This window comes from Eurypyga helias, unplaced genomic scaffold (assembly GCF_000690775.1).
Source record: "Eurypyga helias isolate BGI_N326 unplaced genomic scaffold, ASM69077v1 scaffold1482, whole genome shotgun sequence".
Lineage (NCBI taxonomy): Eukaryota > Metazoa > Chordata > Aves > Eurypygiformes > Eurypygidae > Eurypyga > Eurypyga helias.
The window spans coordinates 34,629-59,151 of NW_010233899.1; the positions used below are offsets into that span (position 1 = coordinate 34,629).

The 24,523-nt window shown below is 46.5% G+C and overlaps 1 protein-coding gene across 1 annotated transcript in view; it reads right to left on the reverse strand.

Annotated features, from left to right (window-relative positions):
* FARP1 (FERM, RhoGEF (ARHGEF) and pleckstrin domain protein 1 (chondrocyte-derived)) overlaps window positions 1-24,523 on the reverse strand; it is a gene marked incomplete at its 5' end in the record, with an annotated part of 62,948 nt that overhangs the window by 8,448 nt on the left and 29,977 nt on the right. Inside the window, 7 exons of the mRNA XM_010161846.1 lie at window positions 710-799; window positions 3,203-3,271; window positions 6,205-6,335; window positions 8,639-8,876; window positions 12,339-12,420; window positions 22,408-22,541; window positions 24,376-24,465. Coding sequence (XP_010160148.1) covers window positions 710-799; window positions 3,203-3,271; window positions 6,205-6,335; window positions 8,639-8,876; window positions 12,339-12,420; window positions 22,408-22,541; window positions 24,376-24,465 — 834 coding nt within the window. The remainder of the gene's footprint in view (window positions 1-709; window positions 800-3,202; window positions 3,272-6,204; window positions 6,336-8,638; window positions 8,877-12,338; window positions 12,421-22,407; window positions 22,542-24,375; window positions 24,466-24,523) is intronic.

The window sequence follows — 24,523 nt, forward strand, 5'->3', positions numbered from 1 at the left end:
CAGCCTGGCCTTGAACACTTCCAGGGATGGGGCATCCACAGCTTCTCTGGGCAACCTGTTCCAGTGCCTCACCACCCTCTCTGGGAAGAACTTCTTCCTGATACATAATCTAAACTTTCCCACTTTCAATTTAAACCCGTTACCCCTTGTCCTGTCACTACATTTCCGAAATTGCATCAGAAGAGGAGGTAACTAGGTGCTCTTGGCTCTAAATGGCTGTTTTCCATAAGGATTGCAACAAGAGCTCCACACGGCACACTGCAGCCAGTTTCCCGCTCCCTTGGCTTTAAAATACAGAGCTGAAAACATGAGGACATTTTTTTTTTTAATAGAAGTGAGATTGTCACTACTTGCCTTGCACAGTGTGTGTATAAAGCAAGTGGTGATGAATTACTTGTAAGAACCACGGTTAAATTCATGATTTAAAAAAAATAAGACCCCATCTCATGACAAGTTTGCTTTATGAGGAAGCTTCCCCCAAAAATGCCTTTTTCCCCCAGACTCTGCCTTTGTGTGGAAGGCTGTATGGACACGTGCTGAACCCATCGCAGCCTCATCAGGCACTGCAGGATGTAACCAGAACCCCTCTGAACCAGAGAACATCCCGCTGCTGCTGCTGCCCTGCATCCAGGGGAAATTAATCAAGCAATTAAGATGGGGCCACCAACAGCCCTGTAAGCACAGACCCCTGCAGTCTCACAACACTTACTGTCATGCCATACAGCGGAAGATGCCCGTGGACTTTAAACTGATTCGATGCGGTCAGGCCTCTACTCGTGTACAGCAAGATATCGTTAAACTGAAAAGCAAGGAGCAGATAATTAGGCTGATGTTGGTGTGAATGTACGCAGGGAAAAAAAATCGGAATGGTAAATATGGGAAAGCAAACCAGTACTGGCTGACTAGTTACATGGGAAGTCCTAATGCAGGAATCCAAAATAGTGGCTTCTTCAATATCCCAATACCTAATACCTTTTGTTTTCCCTGCTAGTCTCAGGAACATTCCCACAGTTCTCCGCTGGATGTCTTCCAAGGCCTTGTAACATTCCCTTTGTGATCTCTGGGTCAGAACTAACAAGCCACAACAGCAGTGAAACTGGTTTTACACTCGGGTGCATGTGGGAGCTGCATAAGGTAAGTGTGTTTTCCCAACATTCCCTTCTGATTTGTGTGGAGAGACAAGCAAGCCCACCCCGGATAGGTGCCTCCAACGTAACCCTTCCCAAGTAAGTGGCTATTACTGTCACTCCATGTGTTCAGATGGAAGCTGAGACACCTGCTTTAAGGCGGGCAGCTTTAGGTTGGAAACATCAAGATGAAGAGATAAAGTGCCTCGATTTAAGGAGCTTTTTGCATGTAACGGCAGTTGTCCCAAGCACGTCAAACCACCACCTGCATTTCGTTGCCATAATACGAATGTTGTCACTGTGCCACCTGCGTTAAAGGATACTGTTCTCAAACCAGACAGTTGCACCAAGAAAAAAACATGCTCTGTGGTGCGAAACAGGGCTTTCCCATCTGCAACCCGACAGCAATATTTTGTGAAGCTTTGTGGATTGGCCGCTAGAGGGGGGTTTAATTTTGCCATGATGATAACACATGTCTTTGGAGTTCCAGAATACCGACACCAGAGATTTTACCTCCAGAAAGATTCTGGTGCCTGAGACAGACCAAAGGTTTCTTTGACAGCACGAGCAAGTGGTAAAAACTAACACTGACTTCAGAGTCTAGTCTCAGTTTTTAAAGTGTTTTATACAAGTATAATATTGAGGTAGCAGCTGGTAACAAGAATTGTGATGTGCAAGGAAAAACGCACCATGTTCTTTAGGCTTCCTCTTAGTGCCTTTAAAGGCAGAGGATAATCCTCCTCGGGTAGATTTAGCAGTTACATCTTGGGCTCATTTGAAAGGTTGTCAAACGTCCTGTCAAACCTACTGCAATCACAAGCTCTTCCACACACTCACTGTCTCCACCTTCTGCACACAAGAAGCCAAGGACATATTTTCCTGCCATGCTGCACTGACTCTTTAATGTTTTCCCCTGTAACACTGGAGTGTAAAATCTGTGTGCTCTCTGGGGCACCCCAGTGCCCAGCGCCAAGGGCTGAGCAGCAGCGGGATGGGGGCCTGGGATCAAGTCGGCTGGCCAGGAAGGCAAGAGAGGAGGCCGAGGGAGTTTGCTGTAACCTGAAAATGCTGTGAGTGATGGCAGGAGGAGATAATCTTTCCTAGTGCAAGAAAAGTATCCTCCAAAAAGTATCTCCAGGTAAAGGCAGATCCACCAATGTGCTGGGCACTCGTGAACTGAAACTGGATGGTTTGTGGAGAAACTTGGTTCTGCAACATGTCAAAGAATCACAGAATGGTTTGGGTTGGAAGAGACCTTAAAGACCATCTAGTTCCAACCCCCCTGCCATGGGCAGGGACACCTTCCACTAGACCAGGTTGCTCAAAGCCTCATCCAGCCTGGCCTTGAACACTTCCAGGGATAGGGCATCCACAGCTGCTCTGGGCAACCTGTTCCAGTGCCTCACCACCCTCTCCGGGAAGAACTTCTTCTTGATATCCAATCTAAACCCCCCTGCTTTCAATTTAAACCCGTTACCTCTTGTCCTGTCACTACAGGCCCTTGTAAAAAGTCCCCCCCAGCTTCCTTGTAGTCCCTTCAGGTACTGGAAGGTGCTACAAGGTCTCCCCGGAGCCTTCTCTTCTCCAGGCTGAACAAGCCCAGCTCTCTCAGCCTGTCCCCACAGCAGAGGGGCTCCAGTGGCCTCCTCTGGACTTTCTCCAACTAGTTTATAAGTCCTGAGAACATCGTGTGGATTATGATTCATATCACCAGGAGTTACTCTTTATCTTCTTTTCTGGACATGATCACTAGCCCTGGTGCCACTTTTCATTTTATAATGATTCTGCTTTTATTTAAGACGACGTGCTGGGAGATATTATTTTCTCATGATATTCACAGCGTCATACAAAAATAAATAGTTCTACCTTTGTAAGAAGTAGTTACAAAGACAACATTGGGTTTGGACAGAAGCATCAGTTCTTAACAACCAGCTACAAAGGTAACGTATTACATTAACTTCAAGGAGGCTGTTTCAAAGTACGTGCTGTAATTCACAATTCGAGTCTAACAGTTTGCCGAATAGCTGCCTATAGTTACATTTCATTAGACAAGGAAAAATTGCCTTTTTGCTTACCAGGAAGAACATCCGTTGCTGTAAACCTTTTCCAGACAACTTACTAAGACTGCCCAGTCTAATGAACTCCTGTGGGAAAGAAATACAAAGCAAATATGTATCTTCTGCAAAAATGATTTTTTTTTTATTATGCAAATATAAATATGACTACTTGGTCATAGGACTGACTTGACTATCAGACACCAAGACTTTTTATTTTCATTATTAAATATGTTAAAAGCCTTATTTACTGGACAATTTCTTTCCATTCATAACTGTCTTTAGGATAAACTCCTCCATGGCCTTTCACTCTATTTAAGAAAATTCAACTCAGCAAAATTTTCCCTACCTAACGACGATTCCTTCAGACAGCTCCCTCTTTCACCAGCTTGGAACGAGTATTTTGTTATGCTACAAATGACGTAAAGACTAACGATAAGCCAGCCTGTATGTTACTGGTTATCCACTGGTAGAAGCTTCCGTTGGGCGTACGGCACGCACGGCCCTTTGACAGCTACGCAACATCACCGGCAGCAGCAGAAAAAGGAGGAAGTTTGTCTGGTAGTGTGAGCCGGCCTAGTACCGTCCATGTCATATAATACAGGACATGAATGCAGATCCAACTGTTTAAGAATGCTTAAGGGATGGAATTGTAGGAAAAGTAGCACATCTGAAACTTTCAAAAAGTTGCATTTCCTGAGCTTACTGTGAAGTATGTTGTAACCCACCCTTCCCCTTATCTGAAACCCATGTAAATATCATTTTTAGTAACTCCCTCCAGCTTCTGCCAAGAGGTTTGTACTTATTTATTACAGCCTTTCAAAGGTCATTCTACTCCGAATCGTGCATGTTGAAGGCACGTAAAAGCATCAGGATCACCTGCAGCTCAGCAATAAACTGGCTGTCGAAGACTGATCTGTTGAGAGAGACTCTAGTCGCCTTAGGTGATGTGTTCAGTCCCCCTGCCTGCATTGCCCAGGGGCTGAGGGGTGGGAAAAGTGGCTGGAGGGGGTTATCCCCGCATCACAGTAAGCTCAGAGAGGGCGTAAATACGCCAGCAGGCTTAGCACCACCGTGGCAAACGCCACAAAGTGACACGAATCTGGAGCTGCAGGTCTTTGCAACCTGCAAGCACAACCAGCCATGGGGTGCTTATGTGTCCAGTACAGGAACCAGCTTGGTGGCAGCAGAGACCCTGGTCTGAGGCAACATGAGGAGGATGCTTACCTACATCTGCCTTTAAGAGAGCTGAACCCCCAGCCTGACACAAGACTTCTCCTCTAAGAAAAAGAGTCCAGCCTCGTTTGGGCAATCCCAGCCATGGCTGGCAGTGGCACTGGCCTGTGCTGTGGCACAGACTTCAGCTGGAGCTGGAAGAGTGGCTGAAGGGCTGGAAAGGAGCATATCTTGGGCATATGCCAGACTGTGGTGGCCAATGCTTTTTCCCTCAGTAGGCAAAACCTCTGCGCCTCCTCTGCTGCATTCTTGAACTTCCTAGCAGGGGAAGACTGCTCTGTCTTTAAATAGAACAGGATGCCCAGAGAAGCTGTGGATGCCCCATCCCTGGAAGTGTTCAAGGCCAGGCTGGATGAGGCTTTGAGCAACCTGGTCTAGTGGAAGGTGTCCCTGCCCATGGCAGGGAGGTTGGAACTAGATGGTCTTTAAGATCCCTTCCAACCCAAACTGTTCAATGATAGAATAGGGTAGCAGAAACAACCAATGACAGCATTTAATTTCATATGATAGAGAGATGCACGGGCTGTGAAATGTCCGGTGGGGCTTGCCAAGGAAGTGGACGGTCTGTGGATCACTGGAAGGAGGCATGAGCTGTGGCAGCGGCTTGGGAGATAGGGAAGAGGCAAAGTGAGGGATTGGGCAACGGCCACACATCATGAAGTGCCCGTGATTGGTGCTGCCTTCCCAATGGCACATCAAAGTCAAATCCCTTTTTTTAAATGTTTGAATCTTTAAGTGAACTGGACCCCAGAGCTCTCAGCAGGCTGGCTCTCTGCCATGACCCCGCTGCGGCACTAGACATGGACATGGAGTGGCAAGCAGGCTCACTGAGCAGTGGTCTGGCCAGCTGCAGCAGCGTTCAAGTGCTGCCATATTTGCAGTTGAGTGCAAAACTCATGGTTTTTTCCAAGCTGTTTCCCAGAAATGCATAAGGGGCAAGAACAATCCAGCGATGCGCTTTCTTCAGCATTTCGGTTGCGACCAATACTTTTTCTGCGTATGGCACACAAAACTCAGGGGAGCGGGGAGGAAATTGCTTCACCATCAGACAAATCTCAAGTTTGCACGCACAGAAACGTGCACACAGAAAAGTAAAAAAAGGCTATAAATCCCCACCCTGTAGCTCATTTGTTCTTAAATAAGCCTCCAGGTTTAAAAAAAAAAACAAACACAAAAAAACCCCCAAAACATCATGACAAGTATGAAAGAGATGTTGGTATTTTTACAACACAATTAAAAGCGTTTACTGATGGCAACACTGTCTCAAAAATTATTGACTGACATAACATGTAGACTAAAGAGTCTGCTCGTTCCCAGGGCTGTTGTTTCAAAGCCAGACCTCATGAAAGGGCTGAAGATCCTCCAGCACAAATGCCTTGCTTTCCTTTAATCTGCCAGGCTCTAGCATCGAGGGTTGAGAACCAAAAATAATTAAGGGCAGCTAGAAATGAGGAAATGTGCAACTCCTCAAGCTCTGAATGCAGCCATAAATACTACATTTTTAGCACCTCTTCTGTAACGTACTTGGAATTGCCTACAACTGTCCAAATCGATACATAAGATAAACCTAATGAAATCAGTAAAAAGGTAATGAAGGTGATTGCTTCTTCCCACTTTAAAGGCCACTCTTTTCTACGGTATGATGTTTACATTAGATAGCTTTTGGTGAGAGAAAAAGGTTCATATGAGGAAAAGCAATTTCACAGTTGTTCCTAATAAACAGGTTCCTAAACCACACCTAATGCTTTGAAACTGTCTCAGACCTTGATCACAATTCTGCTACTTACCCTCCCTGGGATCACCAGATTGTCTATGCCTATCAAGTCTTTCTTGAGTTCATGCAGCTTCTGGAAGTTCTCCATCTTTATCATATTGCCGTGGAGCTGAGCCACCATTTCGGAAATCTCAGCCAAAGCAGCTAGATGGAAGAAAAAAAAAAAACCACCATAAAATGCTTATTAAAAATGTACAGGAATGGTCAAAAAGAAAAGACGGCTTTTGTCCGCAGCACCCAGCTCATGAACATCCCCCTTCTGGTGTTACCCTTCTCCTTCACAGCGTAAAGCTACTCAGGCAGACTAAAAAACGCAGGAATTCCAGACATCACCTTATGGAGTGGAGAGAGTGGAGTGTTGTAGTGAAGAGTGAGTCTATTTCCCCAGCCAAAAGCTTTATTTTAGCCACAGGAACTTTGTAGGAATACTCGAGTCCATTCAGAGCGCTGATGAATGGCTTCTCCTAAGGACTTAATTTCCTACATTTCCATTTAATCCAGGCATCTTCTCTATGCTTGAAAAAAAATGTATTTTTTCCACAGCCTGCAACACACTGGGTCAGGTCGATATTTGAAAACACCAGGAAATGGCAGCATCACTTATTGTATCATCTCAGATAGTAAACCCTGTGATCCTGGGGTTTGTCCTCAGTCCTTGCCATGAGGACAACTAAAAGGGCTGCGTGACCCTGAGTTACATCACAGCTCTACCTCATCCTCTCCAAAAAGACTACCAACACAGAGTGACCTAACATCCGGGAGTGATTTCCCTAAGGAAAATCTCCGTCATCGAAGGGGATTTTTGCTGCGTGAAGCAGGATCAGGTGGAACACGTGAGGAAGAAGACACTAGGAAGTCCCACTCTGTGGCAGCAGAAGCCATATCAAGAGCAGGCTGCTGCTGATCTGCTTCCCATGTCCTGTCTTTCTGCTGGGCCAGCAACACCCTAAGTCAGCTCTGGGAACTGAGCTGAAAATCCCTTCAGCACTCGGCCTTTCCTGGGGCAGCGGCTCATGGACTGGCACCCTGTGCCAAAATGAGCGTGAGCACCAACCTCGATACACCTACACAGACGGGCCGTCTGCGCGTGGGCCAAACACGCTGATCGATGGACTTCTGCGCTGGGGGAGTGATTACAGCCGTTTGTGTTAAAACACTACAGTCAGCGGAACAGCAGCAGTGGTTCTTCCCTCTTACCTCTGCTCGGTGCGCTGTTCGTCCACCCGTTAGTGGGAGACCTGTGCTCTCTGCTAGGATTCACAATCACATCTCCAATTTATGGTTTTGGGTTTTTTTTGCTTTACACTCTGGCCTTTAACAAAAATCCGCAAACACCTTAGTAAGAGACTAATCCCAGAGTGATGGTGTCCCTGAGTCCCACTGTGCCCTCTTATTTTCACCCTTGAATCCTGTGTTCATAGTTCATATCCATTTCAAAAGAGGAGCAGGAATCAAGCCTTTGATAGCTGCTGCGCTCTCTGGAGAGGTGGGAATAGACACATCATCCCCACCATCTTGCTGTGGCTAAAAGAAACGATGCTGCACCCCTTGAGATCGTTCAGGCGGTAGCTACATTTAGGCAAAAGTCTGTGTCATGCAGCACTGACTTTCCTACTGCTACAGGTCAAGCTACCTCCGCATTTTGTGTGCTGTGGGTCTCACCGCACAGCATCTGATGGAATTTAACCAGCTAACACCTTACGGCTGGGAGCACTCATGCCAAGCACTGCTCCCTACCCAAGTCCTTCCCTGGATCTGCACTGAGTGCTAGCTGTATAGATAACATAGGTATTTTTAAATGTATATGGCTTACACTGGGGTGGGGGATGGGGGTAAGAAAGAAAGGAAATAAAATAAATTATCAAAAAGAAATAGAAGGCAGGGAATTCAGACTACACAAGGAAAACTTCTTCACATCTGGGAAAAAAAAAAAACCCATGGTGGCAGCTTTCAGATCCTGAAACAAATCATGGAAATGGCAACAGAGCAAACTGTGTCTGGAAAAAAACCCAAATAACACTTAAAGACATAATAACAGCAGCCATACTAGGTCAGAACAAGGGTTCACCTAGGCCGGTATTCTGTGTTCCCAGCGGATCTCGGGAAAGCTAAGAACAAGACAAGCACATATGGTATGTTCCCTGTGTTCCCTCTCAACCTCCCAACTGGTTTCAGTTCAATGACTTCCTGACCTGCGTGTCATTCCTGTGTTTAATACCCCCCAGCAGACTTCTCTTCCAAGTGTTTGTCCAGACTGCGGCATAACGCATATACAAGAGCAACCTTAATCCTACCATTTCTGGTCTTCCGAGTGCTTGGATTTTGCAACTCAGCCCTCTTCCAGCGTAGGCTTAACGAAAAAGAATTGTGTTTGTACAGCCATGCAGCCCAACGGGTTTGGATGCCGTTCCTCAGCTCCAGGAACTGGTGTCTTTTCTCTCACTCACCTCTTGAATCCCTGAAGTCTATGTGGCTTGGTGGGTAGTGCTTGCAAAGCCTCTCCATTATCTGCTTGTAATGCATAAGCCTGTGTAAAGGTCTGAGAAGGAAGGTATTGAGAGGCAAGTAGCAGACTTTCTGTAGCTCAAAATCCCTGCAAAAGGTCTCCAGCTTGCGAGAGTTCTTGATCCCATTCTCCAACTCCATTAAAATCTCATTGTGCTTCCACAGGTGAATTGTCAGTTGCTTATAGGCAGAAAAAAAGAGAGAGACCTGACTCAGCCCAAACCTATTGCAGGGTAAAAAAATTCCAACCAGCACAATAGTTGGAATTTTGCAAACCAAAATCACTCTACAACACAGTGCCTCTGATATTAACTTGGAAAGGAGAAATGGCATCGCTCCTTTGAAGTACCTACCCCAGACCCCCTGTGCATTCCCTGTAAAACAAAAGTACAAGTAAACAAAACTGTCTGGCATCAGTGAGAAAAGCAAAGGCGAGGAGACGATCATAGAATCATGGAATCACAGAATGGTTTGGGTTGGAAGGGACCTTAAAGACCATCCAGTTCCAACCCCCCTGCCATGGGCAGGGACACCTTCCACTAGACCAGGTTGCTCAAAGCCTCATCCAGCCTGGCCTTGAACACTTCAAGGGATGGGGCATCCAGATGATGCGAACAGGGCTCATGCCAGAAGGTGTAACGGAGAGACAGACAATGTGAACGCAGAGCTGGGAAACAGAACGGGATTTTCTAGGAGATTGAAGGGATTTAGTTGCCCCAATTCCCCTAGGTGCTTTTGGGAAACTGAGATGCAGGCAAACAGACTTGTAGCTTCTGCTCACCCGTTATTATTGAGAACTCCTGGGAATGCCAACAAATGCAAAAAACAGAGTTGTCCAGCAGAAATGGGTATGTTAGAGTTCTTCATCCTTGGATTAGGTCGTCTTCTCCTTAGCGCAGCCTCTAAGATGACCCCCCTGGCAGCAGGGGAGTTACGCACCAGCAAGCAAATGAGGTTCGCGTGAAATATGCAACTACATTTAGGTCCCAGTATCCCAGGCATTCACTATTCCCCTTAAAAATAATCCAGTGGTATTTTTTTGAACAACTAACACAGGGGCTTTCATTTATGTTTTGGAAAAGGTGAACTGGTTCTTCAGGATGCAGAGCTTCTCTGAGCAGCCAAATAAAGTCTCCCAGTACACAGCAGAATATTAACCAACGACAAGAAGTTGAATGCGTGTACACTGATGGCACTTGAGAGGAATTTGCCTTGATCTAAAGCTTATGCTTTTTGACACATTCCTAATCAACTCCATCTCCTGTGATTTGGGACATCCTTACTAGAATTATACCTTCCCTACAGCCAAGCCACTTCCTTGAGAGCAGCCCTGCGGAGAAGGACTTGGGGGATGAAAAGCTGAACATGAGCTGGCAGTGTGCGCTGGCAGCCCAGAAAGCCAACCGTATCCTGGGCTGTATCCAGAGAAGTGTGGCCAGCAGGTCGAGGGAGGGGATTCTGCCCCTCTACTCTGCTCTGGTGAGACCCCACCTGGAGTGCTGCATCCAGCTGTGGAGCCCTCAACACCAGAAGGATATAGACCGGCTGGAACGAGTCCAGAGGAAGCCGCGAAGATGCTCAGAGGGCTGGAGCACCTCTGCTATGGGGACAGGCTGAGAGAGTTGGGCTTGTTCAGCCTGGAGAAGAGAAGGCTCCGGGGAGACCTTATAGCACCTTCCAGTACCTGAAGGGGCTACAAGGAAGCTGGGGGGGACTTTTTACAAGGGCCTGTAGTGACAGGACAAGGGGTAACGGGTTTAAACTGAAAGTGGGGAGGTTTAGATTGGATATCAGGAAGAAATTCTTCCCGGAGAGGGTGGTGAGGCACTGGAACAGGTTGCCCAGAGAAGCTGTGGATGCCCCATCCCTGGAAGTGTTCAAGGCCAGGCTGGATGAGGCTTTGAGCAACCTGGTCTAGTGGAAGGTGTCCCTGCCCATGGCAGGGGGGTTGGAACTAGATCGTCTTTAAGGTCCCTTCCAACCCAAACCATTCTGTGATTCCTCCATATACTGCATCTTCAATTCACAAGGCAGTAACACAAAGGCACATCAGACTCTCTGGACCACCACAGAGGCTGCCCATTAATTACTTGCTCTTAGTATCTTTCCTAAGTTAATTGAACAGGGAGTGTCATTTTTTGGGATCTTTTAACAGGTCTCATGATAAATATGTAGAGTTTTAATAACCTTATTGTTTCCAGTGCAGTTTTAAAAGTCACGCTGGGCTTTGCCCCTTTCCTCCAAGTATCTGTGCCTATCAGTGGAGGTGTTCCTCAGAGCAAGGAGGACAAAATCTAATGGGAAAGGGGGAATGGCAAAGGTGAAAGTATACTGACAGGTGTGAGTTACAGCGAGGACTGTACGCTGCCATTAAACTAGTGCTGCAGAGGGACAGACAGACAGGGAAGGGCAGACAGTTTAAAGCTGCAAAGTACCGAGAGCCGAAGCAGAGTCTGTCAGAAGCTGAAATTTCAAAACCTGTTTTGTGAAAAGTGGCATAGTTCTTGAGAGCAGGGAGGGAGGAAGGGATGGATACATTTCTTCCAATGCCTCCAAATTGCGTCTCGAGGGCAAAAACCAGTTCCTGCTTGCAGAAAGGGTAAGGCTGCCTTATTGGTGACGAAGCTGTCTTTGTTGGGGACTGTAAATCAGGATTTCCACATTCGCTTTTTCTGACTCGCTGCGTAACCACTTGCGCATCGCTTAACCTCTCCTCATCTCTCTCTGTCCTTCTGAACGACCAGCCTAGCGCTAACTAACATCAGGGAGGAGCTGTAAAGACTGAAGCGCCCTTTCCTCCAGCCAAGGACCGAAGGCTGCACGTTTGCTAACCGCAGAATGCCGAAGTGGCAGTCAGGGAGGAAAGGTTGATGACAGTGAGGAAAGCGCTTTGAGATGCAGGTGCGAAAGGTGCAGTGCCGTGCTTTGCCACACATAGATACATTGATGAGGTGAGCTGTGCGTTGTCCACCCACACTGTCGAAGTCTGTGGGGTTTGCACAGGTGCCTGTCTTCCGTGCTGTTTGCTCAGTAACACAGAGCAGCGAAAATACTGCTCCGGCCACACTAAGAACAGATGCAAAGTCTGCTGAACGTTACACCTAGATTTAAGCTTCATAAGTGTATTTTTGATTTTAGCTTTAAAGGGATCAAAGGGAAATATTCACATACATTCAAAACCCTTTCATCTAACTTGGCACCATAGTGCGCAAATGCGAGTTTCCCAAATCGAATCAATATCTAGGTTATGGTCAATGATCCTGCAGTATTTTAACACCTTACATTTGGATGCACAAGTAGGCACGCTTGGTGTCTGAACAGTCCCTTCAGCCATACAAATCCTGATGTTTTGCCTTGTTTGTAAGAAAAAAATGGAAACAAAATGTTCCTGAATTACTGTGTTTGTTGTTCCTATATTTGGAGAGGGGATTGAGGAAAGGGGCTGGGCAACTGAAAATCAGCTAGCAAGTCTGAAATCTCAGGGCTCACCAAACACTTGATACTTCATCAAAGGGAACTTTTATAGCATAAGCTTCGATTACAGTTGGCAAGAACGAGCACAAGAGGCAGCATCACATGAAAACAAAAAGCACAGTGATTTTAATCCGTGTCAAAGCTTAATAATTATAGGATCATTCCTACCTTCATACTCTGAATGTTCTTTAGCATAACATCTCCGATTCTTTGGTAATCGCCTTTAATGTGAGCATTACAGCGGCCTTCCCTGTCAGCAACAGAAATATCCCACATGTCAGTCGTGCAATAAAACCGCATAATCACTTCTGAGAGAATGGAACTCAAGAGCTCATTTCTTTTAAGTTCCTGACCCCCACGCTCCTTCACTCGGGAGCGCATGAGGAACCTTCCTGACAGAGATGTAATTCCCAGGTACGGTGCACCCTTCGCCCAGCCTGCCTTGCACTGCTAACAGAGAGGGCAGGCACTTACAGAAGGATCAGACCTTTAAAGAAAATTTCTGGCATTTTAAACACAGCAGAGAAGGCTTGAGAAAAAGGAAGACGTACAAATCCAGTAAGTGTGCTTAGAGCAGAAGTACAATTCTGTTCAGAAACAAGGATTGCACCCCAAAATAGGACCCACAGGTGTTCCTCCTGTAAAAAAGCTTTCTGCTTGTGCAAGGGACAGTGGGTCAAAAAAAAAAAAAAAAAAATCCATCCAGCATCTGGGTTTGACTCATAGTGTTACATACTGGCAGGAATTTTCTTCCAGTGTCACTTTTGGTATTAAAAATGCAAACTGCTCCCTCCCACCCAGCCAGCTGCACTTGGGTGGGTGCTCCACTTGGGAGAAACCCAGCTCCTGATGAGAAAAGATATTCCTGCTTCTAAACCCATGTGCGAGACAGGCGGGGTACCATGCTCTGACTGAATCCAAATCCATCTCGTAGAAAACACAGAAGGAAAAGTCATGAATATCAGAACCTAACTGTTACAGATCTGTAACAGCCAAGTTAGGCTTTCAAAAGAAAACCACTAAGGGGGTGTGGGGGGAATCATAGAACCATAGAATGGTTTGGGTCGGAAGGGACCTTAAAGATCATCTAGTTCCAACCCCTTTATCACAGGAAGAACTCTCCCCCGCCACTTTCCAACTTCTAATCTGCATCCAAGTTCCCTGCAGCATGGCTTTTTAGGTACCGTCCTCAATTTTTAAAATTCAAGCCCCACGTCTGAGTACTGGGAGACAGACCCAGTCGTGGTGTGGGCAACCGCAATCCAGCCAAGGAACCACACTACCTTGGAGGAGCACAGAAACAGAACCAAGCTCTACACAAACCCAAGGATAACACAGCCTCTGTTCTGTGTTACTAGTAAATGGATCTGTTGTTTTTCACCCACTTGCAGTGGTTCACACTTCAAAAGAAAATTCTGTGTGCAGTGAAGGAATAAGCGGACAACCAGGTGGTAAATCTCTCCTTTCCTTAGTACCAACAATTTAGCCAGAGGGGTCCCAGGCTCACCAAATCATAGAGGATGCCGCTGCTGTTAGGAATATACTTTCAACTGGTAAGACACTTAAACTTTTTTTTTTTTTAATTTTTAAAAATCCATATGATTACATGAAGAGATGCATATTTGGACATAGATTTTGTTTCGTGAAGTTAAAGATGGTTATGTTCATTCTCTGTGTGCTTTTCTAACTGGGAAATGTGGAGGGCACGGTTATGAACACTCCACAGTAACATCTCCTATTTTATCCTCCAACAGAGATTCAGATGATAAACCAGGGTTCGCTCAATGTTCATCTGAGCCATATCCAGTTTCACAGACTGTCTTTAATTATCTCCCGTTGTGTTAAGTCTCCCAGGCACTCACATGTCTATTTAAGCAAGAAAAATACAGTTCTCAACAAGACTTATGGGTTTTTTTCTGAACCCAAAGGTCACACTGGGGTAGGAAGTTGGGTTGTGTCAATGGTAACTTTAATTAGCATTGCCAGTTTTGCAAAAAGCACTGCATTATAGCAACATTGCCACGTTCCAAATATGCCCAATATTGCAAGGAACAAGAGAGATGCACAGAGACATAACAAGACTGCGGTTTCCACATTACCTGAGGATAAAAGTCCAATTACTCTCTCCAAGAAGCCTCTGTCTGCCAAGCCATCTCCTCCCTATGCTCTTCCCTGCTTTTCCCTTCCCCCACGTCCTACCCATCTCAGCAGCTCTCCCCACTGAGACTCCCTCTGAGAGGTTGTACATAAAACTTTCCAGCCACTACAGCTCTGCTCAAAGCTGTGCGTATCAAAGCGCCCCCTGACTGAAAACCACAACCATGTGAAGTCCAAGGCAGTAGCATGGCGCTGGCAGGATGCAAGGGAAAGTCGCCCTCCACCCATGCAGCCAGCATGCAGCATCCCATCCCAAATGGTTCCCGCTGCGCTGCTGCGCACAATCCCAGAAATGTCAAAGCCAGATGGATTTGTGCTGCTGCTAGTAACGACATGGTATTTGGTAATTATCTCTAGAATTCTTGCTTTATGTGTTATTCTCTAACTCTCTGGCATTGCCTGGATCCTTTTTTATGTCTCTACATCAGATTTACTTTAATGGGCTTCAGCAGTTTGGTACCTTTCTGATTTACTGCCAAGATAAATATTAAGTACATCATTATAGGCTGCTATTTCTAAATAGAAATTGCTTTTCTGATCTCCTGGCTACAATACAAGTTGGCTGGAATACTCGTTGCAAATTTCTTACCTAATAGCTAGCCACTTGAAGGCTGACCCCAAGCCTACTAAGTCAGAGTGAGTGTTTCCACTGACTTTGTGATCTTCAGCTAACATTTAGTGCAGTTGTTCATTGAACAGTCAGGTCCTTATTTCCTAAAAGTTGACCCCCTGGCCCCTCTTCAGCACTGACTGCTTGCACAGCACCTCATCACATCAGTCACAAGAAAGCACCAGGAACATTCCCCTTCATTGGTTTTGGCCACAGACCGGTCCAAGGCTTCTTTTTTTTTTCTTTTTTAAACAGCTTGAGGGCTCACAAATCTTACTCTGCATCTTGGCGGAGTGACAAAGAGGGAGAAAAGGGGGTTCCCTGAAGCAACACTCTCTCTCCAGCTGCTGGCTGAACAGCGAAGAGCTGAATCGTAGCAGAGCCCGCAGCCCAGGCCAACAGAGATAACGTGTGCTGCAGGCAGGCGCGTACTGCTGGAAGAAATAAACCCCTGAGGAAACCCAGAAATGTGATGGCTGGGTACAGCTCCTTGTTCCAGCTGTTGTCCCTGCTTTGTTTTATTTATTTCCACACAAATGCTGCATCTTGCAACAGAGATGATTTTCCCACTGGGGAAATACGCATAGAGGTGCATACGCAGGGAGGCTGTGACGCAGAGCAGAGGGGCAGGGAAAGCTGAAGCCAGGCACGGCTTCACATCTGTCTCCTAAAACCCATCCTCCATCCCTGCTTTCTGCTAGGACCCTGCAGTAACCCCCTACACAACACTGCCCTCTTCCCCCCCTCCTCAACACGCACAACCTGAGTAAACAAGAAAAGAAACCCCAAGAAAAGAGCACCCAAAGACACAGAATATTAAAATAAAACCCAAACACCCAACCCATCAGATGATGTCTTACTGTTTCAACAGCCCCAAGCACAGCAGCAGAGAGGAGAGCTCTCCCCATGGTGTACGTTTTGAATAACCACACTCAGTTTGCTGGGGGGGAGAGGAGGGGGAGGCAGAAGCTGCTCATTTGTTGTGCATCAATGGCCAAATTGTTCTTCTTACTCCTTGTTTTCACGGGTCACTGTCTGAACATGGTATCTATCTGCCAGCGACAAGGGATGGAGCTCAGGGACTAGGTTCTTATGAATTTTCATCAGGAGCTGATTAATGACACTCCCTTTTCCCCCAGCTCCATACAGGATATAGGAGGTGGTTTCCTCACACATAATGTGCCCTCACGCCCCTGACATTGTGTGTGGAGGTCTACACTCACTGAAAATCACACTGAATAGTGGAGATACTATTCTATAATAAACTCATTTCCCCTTTTTCTCCAAATAGTCTCTTTCTTTTTACCATAATGCAAGTGTACAACCGCAAGCAAAGAGGAGACCAAGTTTTATACCTGATAGGAAACTCAGACACTACCTTACGTATTAGTAAAACAGCCACCAGCTCTGCTTACAGGGGCTACGCGAGCAGCTATGTTGGATTTTCGAATTATGTAACCTTCCCAGTGTACATCATTGAAAAATGAATAGAAAGAAACCTCAAGTCAGCCCACACTGTCCTCAATCCTCCAAAGAATGCTAGTGGAAGGAACAGAAATTTGATTGGGATGGCAGGAAGGCAAAGAAGGAGAGAAAGATATCTCAACGGAGATTTTTTTTTTTCCTAGGTCAACAGAAAAACTTCCATGGCAGCCCTTCAATTGAAGCAAAAAACTTCAGTTGTAGGAAATGATATTTGCAGCGTGTGACCTGCTACAAATGCAGGAACAACATCTCCCCTCCTGAATGCTACAGTTTGTCTTTAAGTACCTAGACACTTTTGACTTTTTTAAGAGTATTTTTAACTAAAGTTCTAATGTTAAGAAATACCTTAAGCATTCTGCATTATAACTGCCTTTTAAATAAGATGAATATTTCGTAGCTGGAAAAGCAGAAGACCCTCTCCTTCTCTCACACTCTGCTATTACTCAGTGCCTTTTATTGCCCTGCCCATGCCAGCCAACGCTGCGGCTGTCCTTTCCACAGTAAGTGGTGCACAGAATGCTGCTCAGAGGCTAAGAAATGTACCACTAAAGCCATCAAAGCTTCCCAGAGCCCCACCAAGCCTTTGGGGTGCGTGCACACATTGACTTGCCTTGTGGGAGAAACCCAACCTACAGCAAGCATGTGTCAGTAATGCTTTTAAACGGTAAGGGATCAAAGCCAGCAACCCCATTGCATGGAAACACGCTGAAAACACAAGTTGTGGTCCATACCTTGCCGTGGCACCTCCGCAGAGGCGACCCTGGGCACATCCCGCCTGGGCGGGCTGTGGAGATGAATGTAACATGGCTGTGGGTGTGACCAACAGATCCTGGACAAAGCCATTTCTGTCCCACTGTTTCAAATTCCTTTGGGTGCAGCATGGCTCTAATCCCTAGAAGTACCCAAAAAGTGACCTCAGCGACACGCACCGACCTCTCGGAAGCGAGCGCGATGCGCTGGCACCAACCCCTCTTCGTGTCTTTGCCTCGGGAATCGGCGCTGCGTGGCTGAGGTTCGTACTACAACACGTTCTTTGTTTCTGTACATCGGACACTTTGGAAACAGTTCTCTTCATCCCTCTTCAGCAGGCACACAGACCCAGCTGTATAGTCAGCACTTGAAGAAGGCAGAGAAGGATTGCTGCCATGTTTATATAAACTGTCTATTAGGCTGTTCTTCCTGACCTGAAGTACTACTTCCCAAACAAAAAATAGTTAATAAATCAACATTCAGCTCATCTTCCTACACCCTCCCAGAGTGCTTTTTATTACAGGTTTTCCAACTGGCTTCCATAAATCCTGACTGAGCCTTCTCCTTTCATATGCTAAGATCTAAGAGGGGTTTTTTGCACATTTGTCAGCCACATCTGGCAGTGCTGTGTAGCAGCTTTCCTCAGAAGTGCCTGTGAACTAGGAGTCAAATTACGGCCTTCCCTGGGAGAAGATGAATCCGCCTGCCTTTCTGGAAAGTACGTTATGCCTTTTCTTCCTAGGACATGGATAAGGCATCCAGCCTGGCGTTGAACACTTCCAGGGAGGGGGCATCCACAGCTTCTCTGGGCAACCTGTGCCAGTGCCTCACCACTCTCTCCAGGAAGAACTTCTTCCTGATATCCAATCTAAACCTCCCCACTTTCAATTTAAACCCGTTACCCCTTGTCCTGTCGCTACAGGCCCTTGTAAAAAGTCCCCCCCAGCTTCCTTGTAGTCCCTTCAGGTACTGGAAGGTGCTATAAGGTCTCCCCGGAGCCTTCTCTTCTCCAGGCTGAACAAGCCCAACTCTCTCAGCCTGTCCCCATAGCAGAGGTGCTCCAGCCCTCTGAGCATCTTCGTGGCCTCCTCTGGACTCACTCCAACAGACAATATCCTTCTGATGTTGAGGGCTCCACAGCTGGACGCAGCACTCCAGGTGGGGTCTCACCAGAGCAGAGTAGAGGGGCAGAATCCCCTCTCTCAACCTGCTGGCCACACTTCTCTGGATACAGCCCAGGATACGGTTGGCTTTCTGGGCTGCCAGTGCACACTGCCGGCTCATGTCCAGCTTTTCGTCCACCAGATTCACCAGACTTCTCAGATTCAATTGGACAGATGCTAATAGAGCATACCATGCTCTGCCTGCACTGCCCACACCTCTTCCTCCCTGTCATAAATTCTCTCAGGCCCTGGGAAATAGAAGCCAGCTTTAAGTGACTGAGATACACCTCCCATATTTCCTCCCAACAAAATGTGTTGGAAACTCCTGGTCTTGCACCTAAAGCCTTGCTGTGCAGCAACCTGGGTGAATCCTGGTAGCCAGGACCAGGATACTGGGTGCCAGACACAGGTCTCCTGGCACTTGCTCCCAGGACAGATGTACACTGCTCCCTCTCCCACACCTCCAGCAGCTTCTCTTTTTTCCTCCTCCTCCCTCGCTGCATGACAGGGCAGAACCCCATGCCTGCTTTCCTGTCTCTGCTGAAGCTCATCCATCCTTCCTTCTCCTCAAACCACGGGGCCTTTGGTGGGGTATTTTCACTCCATCTCTGGAACACGGTCACTCTTGTGAACAGAGGGCTCAGCACAGTTGGGGCAACCGAGGAGATTCACGGGCTGCTCACGCAGCAACAGCACAGGCTGGGCAGGAACAGTGACCAGAGCATGGAATGACCGATCTTAGGAAGCTGTGCAATAAAAACACCAGGAATCTGCTCAGGTTCCTGGCCAGAAAGAAACTCTGGCTGTGAAAAATACAGCAACGTCCTAGATTGTGCAGCTGGCTACTGGTGTCAGCATCAATTCCTGTCTTGTTAAAAGCTTTCTCACGATGCTCTAGACACTGAGATCTGCCACTCTTATGAAATACAGTCCTAACAGAAATACAGGTGAATTGTGGAAAGAAACAAATCAGACCCACCAGAATCTACACCTGGGTCAAAAGGATACCAGCCCTTAAGATGTTCAGTAGCAAACAGCCTGCCTTGGACAGCAGATTCAAATGGTTCAGAAGGCTTTGAGCAAGCCAGAAATGCTTTTAATAACGCGCACAACCTGAGCTTCTCTGAGTCAAATACTAAAAGTCCATAGACGTTTTAACAAATTAAAAAGCACAGAGCCACCTAACAATTGTTACGTGTGATCCTGCCCTTGCCTTGCTCTCCTGACAGCTCTTTTGCAGGGCATCAGCTTCAACATGATCCAAGTCCTAAGAGACCAGGGAATGGCCTCCTAAGGGAGCTCCCAACAAGTAGCACAAAGGTTTGAAACAAACCTTAGACAAACACACTGATGTCTAGGCAGAGAGAGCAGGCTGAACTCCACTTCAACCTGGTAAAATCCAGGATCTTACTCATCAGGGGAACAGAGATGACTGGTCATAGAGGCTCCTCCTATCAGACAAGCTCCCACAACACACCTGGGGGTTTCCAGTAGCCTGAAGAAGCCCACAACCCTTTCATTCAAAGGGCCTTTTTTCGTAGGACACACCACCTTCTGATGAATGCAGAGCCTGCTCATCTCTCAGGACAAGTGTCCCACCTTCCTCTCTCCTCCACCTGCCTAGAAAGGTAAAAGACCGCATGCAGATGAGCCAGATTTCAATGAGGTCCCATGAGGAGCGATGCATTGGATGGAGAGGCTCTGTGCCCTCGTGGTGAATACTGCCCCGCTGGCTTAAAACCGCCGGGGGCCAAAGACACAAGGTACAATCGTGACAGCAGGGACACTGAACTATGTGACTTTGACCACACTGCCGAAGAAATTCCCTACCACATTGCCAGCAGCTGCTTCTTCTGCGTGCTGAAGGGCTGTTTATTTTTGTCACTCACCGTTTAATTAAACAGTAGTCTCTGTAGGATACTTTATTGCTTGCAGCTTATCTCTGCATCTGCAGCATCGTATAAAAACACCAACACCTCCAAAATAACACCTGCCAGCAAATCCACCTCCCTTCCTAAGGAACGCATTTAAATCTTCCACAGCTTCAAAAGCAAACACCGCCTACAACAGCGGTATTACGTTAGGTAAACCCACACTATTAGTTGCAAAGCAGATGCGGACCAGGGGCAGGAACATGACTGTGTTTCTGCCAAATGAATCAGAGCAGCCAACAGAGAATCCCCAGTGGCTTTAAGCTAACTGTGGAAGGACATGCAATGGCTGAGCTGACAAAGTCAGAGCGAGGTGCCCAGCTGGGACACGGTTACCTCAGCAGAATATTTTTGAGCAAATTTGGATTGCAAAGTAACTTTGCAGCAGATCAGCACTTGATATCATAGAGTTACTGCAGTAAAAATATGATGTTAGCAGCCTTAAGCTGAGATTTACTGCTCTGTGAAACCAAAGACTTAGGACACAAGGAAAAGCTTGAAAACAAAAGGCTTACTCAGCTCTAAAGGAAGCTAACTAAAAAGTAGGAACAAAATAAAACCATGGAAAATCTAAAAGCTTAAATATTCTTTAATTCTTTCTTTCAACATACCTCTCCCCCCCCTTACTACAATGCCACCTTCCCACAGCAGGCTGTTACTGCAGCATCACCCAAGTTTTGAAGAACATCACACATGAAGAGGGGGTCGGCATACACCGGTAATACCATCAGCAACCAGAAGGATATAGGGGGAATCTTTGTTTCAACATGTGCCCCAGTGATCAGCACCCAGCAAGCTCACTACATTAGACCGGTCTGACAGAGAGCAGAACTTGGCCTTTTACTACCTATAAATTTTCCTCTACTCACCATGCACACTTCACCCCAACTAGTTGGGGATTAACCCCAACTACTGTTAATCCCACACCATCGATGGAGAAATAATCGCTATTTAATAACGTTTGAAAGAGCCTTCTTGTCATACTTGCGATAACTCTCCCTATTGGAAAACAATTAACACCAGTAAGAATCCCGACTGGATTAAAAGAGTAGCAGCCCAGTGCAAAAGGGGAGAAGGAGGTAGTGTTGCTGTGCAGCACGTTGCCTCAGGCAAAACCGTGTGTCAGCCATCAGCCACAAAGTCCTGGGTGGGGATGTGAGCTCTAGGAAGCACTGTCGCATTCTCCTCTTCCTAGAAAATACCCACTAATTCCAGAACTGTGTGGGGGTGGGTTTGGACAGCACTAGTCTGCAATGTGTTGTGCTCTCATTCAACGACCTTGCTGTCACACCACAAGCGAGAGCTGAACTCGTGCAGTCTGCGTTCTGCTTGTGTTTTGATTAATTAGTTAAAGAGAGGCATTCAGCTGATGAGCACTCATCGGGTCTGCCTGCTCTGCTTTCACGTGATTTTCCATTGTCACTTTTCTAACGGAGAAGGAAAAGCTGGGCTCCCAGCACCAACGACACAGAAAAAATGCCTACACAGAGCAAGACAATCCAGTCCGGACAGGTTTAACCAGAGCCAGGAGAGGCCTTCTGTGTGCTGCCTCTGCTCAGGTATCAGTCCTCAAATGAACTAAGAGTCCTGCCAGGGAAAAATTACTCACTTCATAGCTATTTCACAAAAATGCCATGTTTTACCATGACTATTATGCTAAGGATAGATAATTTTTCAGTCCAGTGTCCTCTTCTAACACACTGTCACATTGCAGAGTGCACTGTAAGACCCTGAGAGGGTCAAACCTGAGGTGCTGCAGAATAGGAAGCTGCTCTCCGAAATCCCCGACCCCCCAGCCTAAAGAAACAGGACTCGGTCCTTCGCTGCTCCCTCTTTATTACCGATAAGCCTTGCCTGCAACACGCTTTTCAGAACCATCGCCATACAGAAACAGTGACATTTGGCAAGAGAAAATTAGGGTCTCACTTGCATTTGTCTGTACCTGGCTGAGAGACCCAAGCAACAGAGTCTGTCGTATAAACATGAGCAAAGCATGATTCAATATACCCAGTCCGTTCATAACCAACATCTGTGACTTTCACAACTCAATCACCACAGTAGATCACAAAGACTTAGCAAAAAGGGAATGCAAAAATGCTAAACTGCATGAAATAACACAGCTAAATAAAAGGCAGTCTTACCACAGAGCAAGTCTCTGTTCAATTTCCTTGAGAAAACCAGTGTGAAATTTGTGCAAAGGTTCAAAGTTGGAAAAAATGAGACTTTTCAGTGTTTCGGGCATGCAATCCTCTTTACTCACTGCACTCTGAAACCACTGCAAAGAAAAAAGAAGCAAAATTATTGGGGGGTGGAATGCAGCAGGTATGATTATTTGCTGTCTTTATACACCTAACCAAAATACACCTGGGCCCAGTAAGGACCTTATTTAGCTGGCACTAGGAATACAACTCAGGCTACCCCTGACACTCCTAAATGCTGAACTGGTGCTCTTAGCAGCAGTCAGGCCCCGCACAGTTAAAAAAGAAACTCCCTTCCCCTTTGCAATCATTGATCAAATCTTCAAAATTCCTTTCAAGCCCAAACTGGTTGGTCAGTACAAACCTAATTTGCAAGTACTGTAGGTGCAGGAGTATTGCAATACCTGCAGCACTTGCAAACATTCCAGTAAAAACAAAAACTAAGCTCTGCATTTTCTTTGGCTGAGTTCTGTCCAAAATCCCTTTGACAGGAGTCGGTACAGGAGGCACTCAAGCCCACGTTGCTGTGTGCACATACATCACGAACGCTGCAAAGGGAACAAGTAGAAGGACGGTAGTTTGCACTTCAAGACAAGACGCTAGTAGGAAAAATTAGGAAGGCCAGTGCCAAACTGTGAAGACTGCAACACGCGTTCCTTCTACCTTTTCCAATGACTTGTTCATTCTCGCTGGCCTCCTGGGCCAGTCCATCTGCGGGGCACAGCTGACAGGCTTGATGATCAGCTTAGAGCCAGCTGTGCCTCTTGGCGGTACAGCAAATTCAGATTTGCCTACCACAAGAATCAAGGCCAGGGTGGGACATGGGGTTTAGCTTCGAAGAGCTAAAACTTTCTGCTTCTGCAGCGACTGGGTGAAACAGATGAAAACAGCGTATCTGCTGCTGGGAGTGCAGCGATGACCACTGTCCCACAGAACTTCACCTCTTCCCTCCTTGGCTGGCCTTCCCCAAAAAGCCAGGATCAGCAGCAGAGGAGCCACTGCTATCTTGCTGCCTCTAACCACCATGCTGCTCCAGCCTATGTGGGTTATGTCTGAGCTGGCGTCAGATCAACTGCACCTGCCACGTGGGCTCCTGGAACAGATGAGAAGCTGGGGAGAAGGTGTCTCTCCCTGGTTCCCAGCTGCTACCAACAGACTCTTGCCTGCAGCACGTCCTCCTTGCCACAACACTCTTCGCAGGAGGAGGCAATGCACCTCGCTGTTTCACACAGCGGGTGATTAGAGAGATGGGTGGTCTGGAGCTGGCATCGCTGCTGAAACACCATGAAGGTTTTGGATCCAGTGCCCCTTTACAGACGGTTGTTATTTAAGGCCAAATCTTGTGCACAGTACTCCTAGAAGTTAAAGGGGACTCTGGGAGTGTGTGCAAAGGAGGCACATGTTTGCCTTGGTGATTTTAACAATCAGAGCAGATACTACAAATTAATGACTAGTTTAACAGTTTCACTTCCTGAAAAATCAGAATAATTCCAATAGGTACTCCACAATATATCATGTTAAATGGAGAGCGTTTAATCTAGGAGAAAACGCTTGTATGTCCCCCTAGGGAGCTACTTCGGTTTTAAGAGAAGTCATTGAAAACCCACAGGCATTTTTAGGAATTACAACCACAAAGTATGAGAGCAAGAGAAAAATAACTGAACTGTGTCCCAAGTTCCTCAACTTGATACAGTTTTGTAGTGCATGTTACTAACCACAGCGCAAACCTCTATTTTCTGCTTTTTTGTGTTACTTTCTCCCTAGAGCTGTACCCCTGTGCACTGCAGAGAATACTTAGGGTGCAGAATATGAAAGTAGCATGGAACAGCTAAGATGTTAAATGGAGCAGATGAAATACTACTGCTGACCAGAGCTTCACGTGTTCCGTGAGTAATGCTCAAGTAAACATACCGATGTGATGACTTCAAGGTCCTTCAGGTATGTTCGTTCCGTGGTCGCTACTTCTTTAGCAATGAAGTAAGCCTTCTCGGTTGGGAATCTCTGCAAATAGCAAGCACATTAGGTTTTCAGCTGCTTTTATGAAGCTGCTTTCTGTAGG